Source organism: Perna viridis, chromosome 2 (genome assembly GCF_037379345.1).
Source record: "Perna viridis isolate PV_CMFRI_1.1 ecotype Kerala chromosome 2, ASM3737934v1, whole genome shotgun sequence".
Classification (NCBI taxonomy): Eukaryota; Metazoa; Mollusca; class Bivalvia; order Mytilida; family Mytilidae; genus Perna; species Perna viridis.
Genome location: NC_142446.1, coordinates 11,800,852 through 11,813,522, shown reverse-complemented (window position 1 = coordinate 11,813,522; position 12,671 = coordinate 11,800,852). Strand labels below are relative to the sequence as shown.

At 32.1% G+C, this 12,671-nt stretch overlaps 1 protein-coding gene across 1 annotated transcript in view; it reads right to left on the bottom strand.

The window, feature by feature from the left end:
* LOC148623643 (E3 ubiquitin-protein ligase TRIM9-like) overlaps positions 1 to 12,659 on the bottom strand; it is a 70,340-nt gene extending 57,681 nt beyond the window's left edge. Inside the window, exons 1-2 of the mRNA XM_088565609.1 lie at positions 11,898 to 12,659; positions 4,101 to 4,196 (exon numbers count right to left, since the gene is read on the bottom strand). Of these exons, the coding sequence (XP_088421735.1) occupies positions 4,101 to 4,196; positions 11,898 to 12,659 (858 nt within the window). The remainder of the gene's footprint in view (positions 1 to 4,100; positions 4,197 to 11,897) is intronic.
* Between the last annotated feature and the right edge of the window lie 12 nt (positions 12,660 to 12,671).

Here is a 12,671-nt window from a genome sequence, read left to right as displayed (position 1 = left end):
GTTAAGGAATCACTGTTATATTTTTTTTCAATCTATGAAGAAATAACCTCAATCAAGTAGTGCAAACTGAATGTCTGTGTAGTAGGTTATTTTCAACGATGCACCTTAGGCATTGGGGTTATTTCAAATTGACCAAAAAAATATAACAGTCATTCCTTGTAATTTAATTTTAGTATCAAAATTCAAGAGTAAACCATTGAAAAAAGGTTGATGACTTCAGTCATACACAAAATTTGGTTATGAGATAATGGATAATTTTTTTTAACCAATCAGAAAGCGTGTTACTTCGAAAATTAAATTATCAAAATATAAAATGGAAAACGGACAACTTTACACAACATTGTAAATCATGTAAACCACTCATTTCTTTGCATCAGGGATATATTGTCCTTTCATACAAATCCACCACTGTAATTTAAGAAGGATTATATAGTTAACTTAATGTTTACTTAATAACATCAAAAAAGAAAAAGAAAGAAAATTGAGACTAGGAGTAATTGAGAAAATCAAACTTATCCACATAGCTGCATATTGGTAGATCCAAATGTTAATTCTTTCTCAGAAAAAGGTGAAGATTGAATAGAAATTTGCAGATTCTGTAGACTTCACAAACACATCAATACATAATGGAAACTTACAAAGGCAAGCCATAATAGAAACCATTACTAATTTCACAAAAAGTCATCAGTGTAAAATCAATTGTCAGTAATATTGTAAGAACAGAAATTCATATCTTACAACAAATTATACACTTGCGAGTTTTTGTGAAATCAACCACAAGTACTCATTCAATTGATACAGATAATACGTGCTCAAGAGAGGATTACCAATAATTATACTGAAATTGTCATCAAAATACAGGATACTTTATCTACTGCAAAACTGGGGATAGAGAAATTTTTGGTTTTATGTGATTAGAATACCTATAGTATTAAAGCTTATATTTTACACAGCATTTACCTTAGGAAACAATAAATGTAACTGATTGGAAGAAGAAGAGGTTTATGAATGAAAGGAAGTTTGAAGCACTCAGAAATCAATTGTCTTAGGCAGGCTTTCAGCTTCTTCATTTTTCTTAAGTGGATAGAATGGTCTCAATTCGTTATAAAAACAGTGGAAAGCACAGATAACGAGAATCGATAAATCAACTAATATGAGCATGAAATAGGGGGCTTAACATTAAACAGGAATATCAGATTTAACTGAAATGAGGGTAGACACTAAGTCTCCAAAAGCTGAATCATCAATTTGATTTTACAGTTATTTTTGATTGAGGCAGCAGTAATTAAATTTGTCTTCTCATTGAAGAGATAAAGGGGTGTAAATGTATATTCCATTTTATTACTTGTCTGCATCATTGAATGATTGCATTTTAATGTTTGTTCCTGATAAATAATTTGAGGCACTAATTTGGTTGAACCAATGCTATGGACATTGGCAAATGGAAATTTTATTACATCGTTCAGGAAAATCCTGGTTACTTATCAATTAAACCCTATTTGGTTTGTTCTTGTCAGTGTTATATTGCATGTTTGAGAAAATGATACTTATGTTATCCAAGCTGCATCTTTTGTTAGATGATAAAAGTTAATAATGATTCATACACGGTATAATAATAGCTAGACTGTAACAGTAACTTTTGTTTCTTTGGGACCATTTCACACTTAAAATCTCCTGAACAGATACACATTTCCTTGCTTTTCTACTTAATTCATGAAATGTTATAACTGCTATTTGCCCTAGTGACAACAACTATTGGGAAATTATCTTGAGGGAATATTTTGTATGGATTGATTATTTATATGATGTACAATGTATATTACTAACAATGCTTTAATATTGTTTGCTGTTGAGATAAAAAAAACATATCAGTATCCAAAAAAGTATAAATAAACATCATTGACATGTCTTCACACAAAAAAACACACCACTTGTCTGCTGAAATAAATCCTAAAACTCAATTTTCATATTTTTTTATACAAGACCCTGAATAAGACCCTGAACAGCTGGAAAAAGTATGGACATTCAAGCTTGATACACTTTTCAATTCGAATGTGATTAGACATTTTCCACAGGATAAATGTGAAAGAATTTTTGAAAATTTGTCAAAAGAGTTTTATTAAGATTTGACCACAATTTCATGGCTAAAGAGATCACTGTGAGGCCCACAACTGCAGGATAATCACATTAAAAATGAAAAAAGCACTTAACTTACATACATGACCTATGGAAATTGCATATCCTGAGCTCCTGAACAGTTGGGACAAGTTAAACACATCTTTGAATTTGATTGTGATTAGAGTCTGACCAGAATTTGAATGGCTACATTTTGGTCCTTAATTACACACAGTTTTTGTAGAGCAATTTCCATTTCGCAGATATATAATGAAGAGATATTTTGTCTCAGGTTTTTCTTACAACATATAGCAAGGTAGACCTGAACAAAAATTCAACATGCAACCACAGTGTTCATTCCAGAAAATTATAAAAGGGGGCCACTGGCCCCCTTGACAATAAACCATGGGGACATCTCAGAAAAAAGGGGGCCAATATGGCTGTATGATAGGGGTAATTTTTAGTTAACATGAGAGATTCAACCAACAAATAAGTTGTTTGTATACACTTTATAGTTTCAATATTAAGTGAGAGACCTCCATTAATGAATAAAAAGATATTAGTAGATGTTGATTATTTATCATACATTCTATTGATTCAAGTTGTCATTCATTTTTTTACGTTGCAGCGCCACTTAGAAAGTTTCTGTTCTTATCGGGATAATATCTCACCCAGGCCCACAGATATTCAGTTTTCCATTTTATTCAAAATTCTCCAGGTTTGCTGGCCATACTGGGTGCTGTCAGCAAGGTTAGGGAAAACGTGTCCCCTACTGCACCGCCTGCAGTATCTTCAAGCCTTTTTGAACCGCATGCTGGAAAAATCTTTAACTTTTGTTTTTCCTGTTTACTACGAAATGGTCAAGGCCTTTGGTGCTGTTAATAATGGAAACATGTACTGATAGGGAACCCATTAAAAATTTGGAAATTCAGAGATAGACCTATGGAATACTGTGCGCTATACATAAAATATCTGCACCAATGGTGGTCTGGAATGAACACTGCCACCAACAAAGAAAAACAAAAGTATTCTGTTGAAATTAAACCAAAAGCAAATGACATTTTTCCTTGGACAAACATATGGATTCTACTGAGCAAATTCAATGGGATTTCAGGAAATCTGAACCAGACACTGACAGACAGACACTCTTTCACTTTTGTTACCTTGTGCGTATTATTTTGGTTATTTCATGTTCTTTGTTGTGTGTGTCTGTTTTCCATGTCTGGTCTTTATCCCTGGACTACATTCTTTTAATTTCCGCTAAAATCTTGGTTCTCTTGATTACTTTTCCAAATGTAAATAGTGATCTAACATACAGTTTATTAAGAGGAGTAAGATCAAAGAAATATCCATTTAAAATAAAATGCAATGGCTAAATGTATACTTTTCTTAGACCATTATTACTACTTCTAAAATCAATCAAGTTACTAGAGCTAGCTATTTTTAAAGTCTTACTGATTAAATTACGCCTACATTAAGCAGCAAAAGATCTGAAATATATTCACGTCTATCTTGCATTGACTAAGTTGTTCAATAAAACTTAACAAAACCATCACTTTATATCTGTACATATGTATATGTAAAATATATAAACATCATAATATTTACTCTTAAATAGGGCACTAATTAACTTGATATCCTCTACCCCCATTTGATAAAATGCACCTTTTGACCTCCATATTGATTTGGATTAAAATCTAAAATATGTGGAACACAATGGGAAAATGTAATAAAGATTCTGAGAAAGTTTCATTCAATTCCATATAGTGGTGTAGGGGAAGTGTTGAATAAATAAGAGATGGGTCCTCCCTGTGTAACGGAAGAAAGTAGTATGAACTATAGGAAGAAAGGAAGGAAGGACAGACAGATGGATGACACAACTATCACTACATACCCTCCACTTTGCAAGTGTGTGTGTGGGGGGTTATAATTACTTGTAACATACCAAATTACTACATCATTACTTTATTGGAGATATAACTCACATGTACTTTTTCTGACATCCCTTTCAGTCTCTGAATAAATTCTGTTCCAGCTTTCGCTTTCTCTGATAATGATTGCAGACCATGTGACAATTCTGTCTGTAAAAAAAAAACAGAACAAAACAGCCATTAAACATACCATAAAACATTCAAATTGACAATCCCTACATAATGAGTAATTACCATACAAATACATGTATAATTCTTTTCATGTGCCTAACCATTCCAACATTGTATCTGTGTGCTAATCCCTACATAATGAGTAATTACCATACAAATACATGTATAATTCTTTTCATGTGCCTAACCATTCCAACATTGTATCTGTGTGCTAATCCCTACATAATGAGTAATTACCATACAAATACATGTATAATTCTTCTCATGTGCCTAACCATTCCAACGTTGTATCTGTGTGCTAATCCCTACATAATGAGTAATTACCATACAAATACATGTATAATTCTTTTCATGTGCCTAACCATTCCAACGTTGTATCTGTGTGCTAATCCCTACATAATGAGTAATTACCATACAAATACATGTATAATTCTTTTCATGTGCCTAACCATTCCAACATTGTATCTGTGTGCTAATCCCTACATAATGAGTAATTACCATACAAATACATGTATAATTCTTTTCATGTGCCTAACCATTCCAACATTGTATCTGTGTGCTAATCCCTACATAATGAGTAATTACCATACAAATACATGTATAATTCTTTTCATGTGCCTAACCATTCCAACATTGTATCTGTGTGCTAATCCCTACATAATGAGTAATTACCATACAAATACATGTATAATTCTTTTCATGTGCCTAACCATTCCAACATTGTATCTGTGTGCTAATCCCTACATAATGAGTAATTACCATACAAATACATGTATAATTCTTTTCATGTGCCTAACCATTCCAACATTGTATCTGTGTGCTAATCCCTACATAATGAGTAATTACCATACAAATACATGTATAATTCTTTTCATGTGCCTAACCATTCCAACATTGTATCTGTGTGCTAATCCCTACATAATGAGTAATTACCATACAAATACATGTATAATTCTTTTCATGTGCCTAACCATTCCAACATTGTATCTGTGTGCTAACCAAACTTTTCAGTCATGAAAGACCAACCAAGATTTTCTTCTATACATGTAGGTCACACATTTAACATTTCCCTTACAAACCAGTTAGCACATTAACAGTACCATATCTATGGTTCAATGGTAGTTATTGGACAAATCTTCAATGAAAAAATCTTGAAAAGCACCAAGGCTATAGGACAGAAATATCAAAGATTCAGTGGAAAAATTTAGAATAGCACCGAACAGTTCCACGGGAATGGTATTACAGATTCAGTGGAGAAATCTAGCAAAGCACAAAACAGCACCACAGTGGTAGTTATATGACAGAAATCATATTACAGATTAAGTGAATGATTCTAGAATAGCACCATTGAAAGAACTGTTGGGAAAAACTGAATTACAGAGTTTACTAAACAATGCCAAATGTATCAAAATACCAATACAAAAGCCATTAAGAAAGATACACAATGTCTGTACTTGCTTACATTGGAGTACCATTAACTATCTAACAAGTGTTCCAGACACATTAGCTAGACAAATAACCAATTCTATAATGCTGTAGGTACTATGTAAGTATACACAAGAACTACTTGATATTCCCAGCAGCCATTGATTTAATTTACTTCTCAACTCAACAATTGCTACATTTTCCTTAATAGCAATTGTATTGAAGAGACAGATTAGTTCATTTACAATGCTACAATGTAGCAACTAAAAATGTCTAATTTACAAAAGCTGATTACATCTTGCAGAGAAAGTTGATTTTTAAGGAGGAGTTGTTGACGAAAGAATTGTTAAAAATTAATATCATTAAACAAATGGTTACAATTTCACTGAAATAATAGAATACAGAATGAAATTTGGGATTCAAGCCAAATCCCTGTACATTCACAATACATGTACCTATTATTAAAAAAGAGGATGATCAAAACACTAACAGTTATAAAGTATTGGATAAAATTTTTAATGCAATGTTAGATCAACTCAAATGTCCCTACTACAAGGTCCATATAGATATTATTGCAATGACATTTTTAAAAGCAAATAGCCTCAAACCCTGCAATGAAGTAAAACATCAGCAGAACACATGAAAGCCTTAGTCCTGTAAATTACAGAACAAAACTTAACCTGAATAGAACTGTTACAATGTACATAGTAGAATTAAACCAATAAACACCAATGGATGCAATTTGATACAACTTTAAATGTAGAACCTTGAACATTTGGCATAAGACTTTAAATAAGGCCTGAAACTTGACACATCTCTTGATCTGGATTTTGAAAAATATTCCACACAACATAGTTTTCTGACAATTGATACTGGTGTGTTTTAGTATATAGACAATAGTTTAAAAAGTACATGCAAAACTACATGTAGATATCATTGAGATGGAATCCATCTCTATGAGCCCCACTGTGTTAAAAATTTTGTACATCAGCCACGCACAACACATTCAATTTATCATGCAAACATCATTACAGCCAGGACACAAAACAGTTATGCAAATTCATTAATAAGACCTTGAGATCAAAGTTCAAGATCAAAGGTCACCCATCATGTAGGTGATGCATTGTCTTGAGCTGATCTATCCTCATGCATATATATAAAACCTACACCATAAGACAATAATATAGCAGCCCATACACGAATCTGCCATGCAAAAACCATTAATTTGACCATGAGGTCACAGGTCATGGTCAAAAGTTATCCACCATAGAATGTTACACATCATCTTGAGCTGATCTAACCTCATGCCAAATATCAAAAGCCTATAGTAAAGACAGCAAAGTTAAGACCCCAGACATGATTTGTTACAGAGGACAGACTGATTACTATAGAATGTCATTGGCAGGACCCTTATTACTTCTATCATAAGAATAAATTTTCTTTTTATAATAAAATGCTAAAAAGGTGCAGCTTGACACAACTGCAAAGGTCCAACCCTGAATAGTTGAGGCAAGAATGGACACATGTAAATCATGAGGGGTCAAAATTAAAAGCTGTATCAAGCATGAATAATATTCACGCTTGATATAGTTTTGAATTTTGACCCCTAATTCCTAATTATTCAAGTCACAACCTGTTGAATTAGTCCAAGCCTATATTTGTTAGTATGGTACCTTGTGATACAATTTCAAAAAGATCCATTCACATACATGTACATATATATAGACAAGTTATTAAAACTGTCCTGACATCATGAAAATACACATGTAATGTACTTGTAATACTTGTTTCTGGGTCCTTTTGGCCCCTAATTCCTAATAGTACATGTATCTGAATGATAAAGAAGAGTAAAACTACATGCCACTTATTATTGATTCAGGCTTGAAGTTTTCACAAACACAAGTACATTTTTGTTCAAGTACAGATACCTTAAACTGGGTTGTTGTGTACTATTAGCCTCATTTGTGATCAGACAATTCACTGTTACAATTAACTATACGACCTTTCTATTTAACCACCTGTATATTTTGATGAAGGTCATCTCTTGGGATATGAAATATTGTATCAATAGCACCAAGTCTAATCATTTTCCTTTCTGTGGTGCCAGGAGGTTATAAATCAGACAAATCCTTCAACATCTTCTCATTAGACCCACTACTGGTCAGTCAATACACATTATAAGAGGTCACTAATGAATGGTCAGTATAATAGCAAAGAATATTTCTAATGAAAGGTACAGCTTAAAGATACAAATATAGTGTACATTGTACAGTTGTACATGTAATTTATAATTATACAATATATGTATTTTGGTTACTTTTGAACACTGTATAAAAACAAGCCAAGGCATTTGATTAGAATGGTAGATTACCCAACATACATGTAGACTGCTTTGAATTTCACCATTCATGCATTATTATTTCATGCATTCTACCTGTCAGTCAAACGCATTTAAGTATACAAAGCACATCTAAAATGAGAAAAAACTGACTGACACTATAACATTATGTTCTACACAGGAACATAATGTATAACAATGTAGATCAAAAAAAGAACTCAAAGTAAACCGATAACTACATGTACATGTACAAATGACTGATCTACAGCAGTGTACATGTACATCTATAAAATGAATTTTATTTCTGTGACAGCAAGTGAAGAAAAGATATGTGTTCATTAAAACTAGCTTGTGATTGTTATCAGAACTACTACCCTCAAAACTTCACTGCACTTAATTCATGTTATGTATAAGTTTGAAGTGTTTGTACAAGAAATCAGATTTTGATAAGATTTATTCTAAGATACAAAATGTATAAACACTCTTAGCAAGTTATTTCAACACGGAATTAGTTTCAGATACTATATACATGTACATGTAACTACATACATGTAATATAACAAGAATAGGTATGGTAAATATGTCAAAGAGACAACAACCGGGGCACCAGGATAACATGTCAGCTAAAGGCCACCCAATGGTCTTTAATGAACAACAAGAAACCCTCACACCACAGGGAAGGCTGCAGCTGGCCCCAAAACATCATTATACACAAATACAGCGAAAGAGTTGCCCCTATTTACTCAAGTAACATAAAAATAAACTATAGGTGAACACAAAACAAGACATACAATGGTCAGAAATTCCTGACTTGGGACAGGCACAAACAAAAATGTGGCAGAAAGTACTTCGGTGTAATCACACACCCCCCTTTTTAAAATCTGATCACTGCTGAAAAAATATTGCACACCTAAAATCAGTTCAAAAAGGTCCCAGTCCCTTGTTGAAAGGAAATAAAGAAACTGAATATAAATTACACAAATGTACAAACTAAGGACTACTTTCAGTTAACTGACATGCCAGCTCCAGACCACAAAAAGTTACTTCCCCATCTTACATGTATGTAAAATCAATCCTAATTCTCCCCATGCAGGGTTGAAAACCACCCTACATCATACATGTACATGTAAGTCATACAGTAAGGGAAAAAAACCATGTCATGCCTATGTAAAGACCCAATGAGAGAATCAATGTTACGTGTAATATTAAAAAATGCTATCCTTACCAATATGACAACAATATCATACATGTAACTATATCCCTTATGAATGAGCTTATTCAAAGGCTTTCTGCAGACTGTGTTTTGTGTAGAATATTACAGTAAAACAAAGGGTGAGAGATACCTGCACATATCAATATTTTACAAGTACATCTGTACTTGAGAATGAGTTCCTTGTATCGAATGAAAAATTTTGTGAATGGTTAAAACAAACTTGTGAGATTCCTTTCAATAAAATCCAAAACACTGTTACAAAGATGAGCAAATCAAACCAATTGTGATAAGTAAAGCACCATGCGATGGTGACAAGGGGAGGACACCATCTAAAAACGGATAGTTGACAATAGGGAATGAAAAAAGTACCCCCTTTATCATAAATTTTAGTATTAAGTTAACCATTATTGATATGAATACTAAGATTAAATAATGGACATTCTTCATTTTTTCATATTTCAATCTTAAATAATTGAAGAATACCGGAAACAATTTTAAATCATATATTTGAACAAAAGAACATAACTTCCTGTTCTTTGAAACACTTTTTAAAGAGAGGCCATTTAAAATGAAAGAACTCATCAAACAATAGCATATTTCAATTTTTTTTTTCTATTCTCAAACTTATTTAAGAAATAATTGAAAAAAAAGTAAACCCCAATTTTTCATTTATTAACAAAAAAATTAACACATTTAATTCTCATAATAAACAAAATAAAACAATAATTATGATCATACACATGTAACTCATTTGTTTACATGTACAATATATATTTGTACATGTGCAGACATGCTATTTATGTATATGTACAGCAGAAAGACAATCACATGCCTAAATGTTCATAATCGATACATTATAATTATTAAAGAGCTTGACATGCTATGAAAGAACATCAATATATTCCTTTAATTTTAAATTATTATATCCTCGTACTCTTTCATCATCAAATTATCAAAATATTTGCTACTGACTTGGAGGGTGTGATTCAATTTTCATTTTCATTTGTATGTAAGAATTTAAATTATACTATTAATATCAATAAACAATGAATCATAATGTACACTTGCTGAATGGGGATTATAAGTCATTTAAAGAAAGAATAAAACAGACCTGCATGATCACATGGTGACATACATCATTAATATACAAAAAAATGTACATGTGAACCTATCCTTGTGTTCACAAAGAGAAACCATAATATACATGTACATGTATGTGAGAAAAATCTTTCAAATCAATCATTAACTCATTGAAATATCCATCTTCATGTCTTTTGTCCATTTAGATATCAAGTGAAATTGATCTCCTGCACCACTAACTATTGTCATATCACATATCAAACTAATTTGTCTCATCTGCATATTCTGCATTTGCATAATCTGCATGTTATATGACATCTAAATGAAAATGTTATCTTCACTTATAGATTGGTCAGGCCTGGTGTATTTCCTTTGTTCTCACATTCAAAATATTCATAATTTCTAATCATATATACATGTATCTGTATATACATGTGCACAATATATATAAAGACTTTAAATAAATTCTTTTTGTATACAATTTCAGTTTTACATGTAAGTTTTCATACTAAAATAACTACTAATAAAAATGTTATGTATAGTGTCTTAAATAATTTAAACAAATAAAAAATATTAAAATGATATTAAAATCTACATGTACATATACAAATGACCAAAACGAAAGAACTAAAAATATAAAATCACATGCTTTGCAGCATTAAAAACAAATATCTGGATTTTTTTCTCTCCATTATATAAATGAAAATATTCATCCTGATCATTGAAAAGATGGTCTAATTGGCACCATATGTATCCCACTGTTTCTTTTGACAGTTTGCTTATTTTAATTAACAGATATTTGTGTCAGAATTCACAAGTCCTGCTGTTTGATGATAAATAACAAATTAACACCTAATTCATACCATTCTTCCACACTGAGACATAACAAGACAACATTAGTAGATCTATAAAGCTTTTAAGTAAAAACAGTACAATGTACATGTACATTGTATGTATAGTATTAATTGATATACAAGTAGTACTTTCTGTAAAATTAAAGCTGTGCTCCCCACATATACATGTACATGTATATTTATTCAAGGATGCTACATGTACAATGTACAGTACATTCAAAGGAAATGTATTTTAATTTTCATCATTACAAGACCCAATTGGGAAAATGTAATATTTATAGGAACACAACTACAATATAGTGATTACTTTAATTCTGTGGCAACATAACCCTGTTCCAGAAACCTAATTGTAAAAAAAATTTAATTTGTTCACATTTAAATGGGCGGAATAGCTAAGGCAAAACCATTTGATTTTCTAGGGGGGGGGGGGGTATGGATTTTTTGTTTGGAAACAAACTTAAAAAATACTTGGACTAATCACTGGATAGAGAAAACAAGTTTTGTTTTAAAAAAATGACCAAAAAAAATCATGCTGTCTATGAGAATGGTGCTATGCAGCAGTGAGATGAGGAAAAAGATTATTTTTAACAGTTGGTGAAAAAAAATTATTTGTTTTTGATTGGCCCCGGAAAAAATTAGTTACATACTTTTGCTCGGAGGAACAAAAGTTAACTCAGAAAAAAATCCATAGCCTCCCCCCTACAGACGATCAAATGGTTGCTGCCTAATGTCTTTATTTAATTCTGCTCTTTGGTACAATAATATCTTACCTTGTGTGTTTTAGACATGACCCCTAGGGCCTGAACATCATGGTCTACATGACGGCCCTCCTGGTGACATACATAACATACAGGTAATTTACAATATAGACAATACATGCTTAAATGCTCTTCCTCGTGTTCGATGCATTTTGCTTCACTGGCTTTGTTTTTAGCCCTTAATATTGCCCGGCCTTGTATTGGTCCTACCATATTATGTTTTGCCAATGGTCCTCGGGATGGATGACAAGCCTCCTTACATGTATCACAATAAAATATTTCACACTGTTCACACATACAAGTAGCATCCTTCGAGTCAGATTGCTCACACAGTTGACATCTACTTGTATTACTTTGTTTACATTCATTGCAATACTTTTCAACTATTGCCTCCAAAATATTATTTTTTGGTAAAGATTTATATCCATTTTCATCCAAAAATACAGGTTTTTTACATACTGGACATTTCAAAATATATGAACTTCCCTGCACTGTGGGAAGAATACTTCCTGTCCCAATATAACTACTAGGTCTACTATTACAAACTACTCCACTGTCAGTTTCACTTACTAAACTTAATTTGTCAAAATCCTTTAAAATATCATTATCTCCTAATATCTGTAACAAAGAAGTATCCTCGAACTGAGACATAAATTCTTGTGAAGATTCCTGCATATTTCCAGCGCACTCCAAACACACTGAGTGGGCACATGGGAAAAGGACGGGTTTAGAATAAAAATGTTTACACTCAGGACATTTCAGTTCTTCATCCATAGTCACTACCTG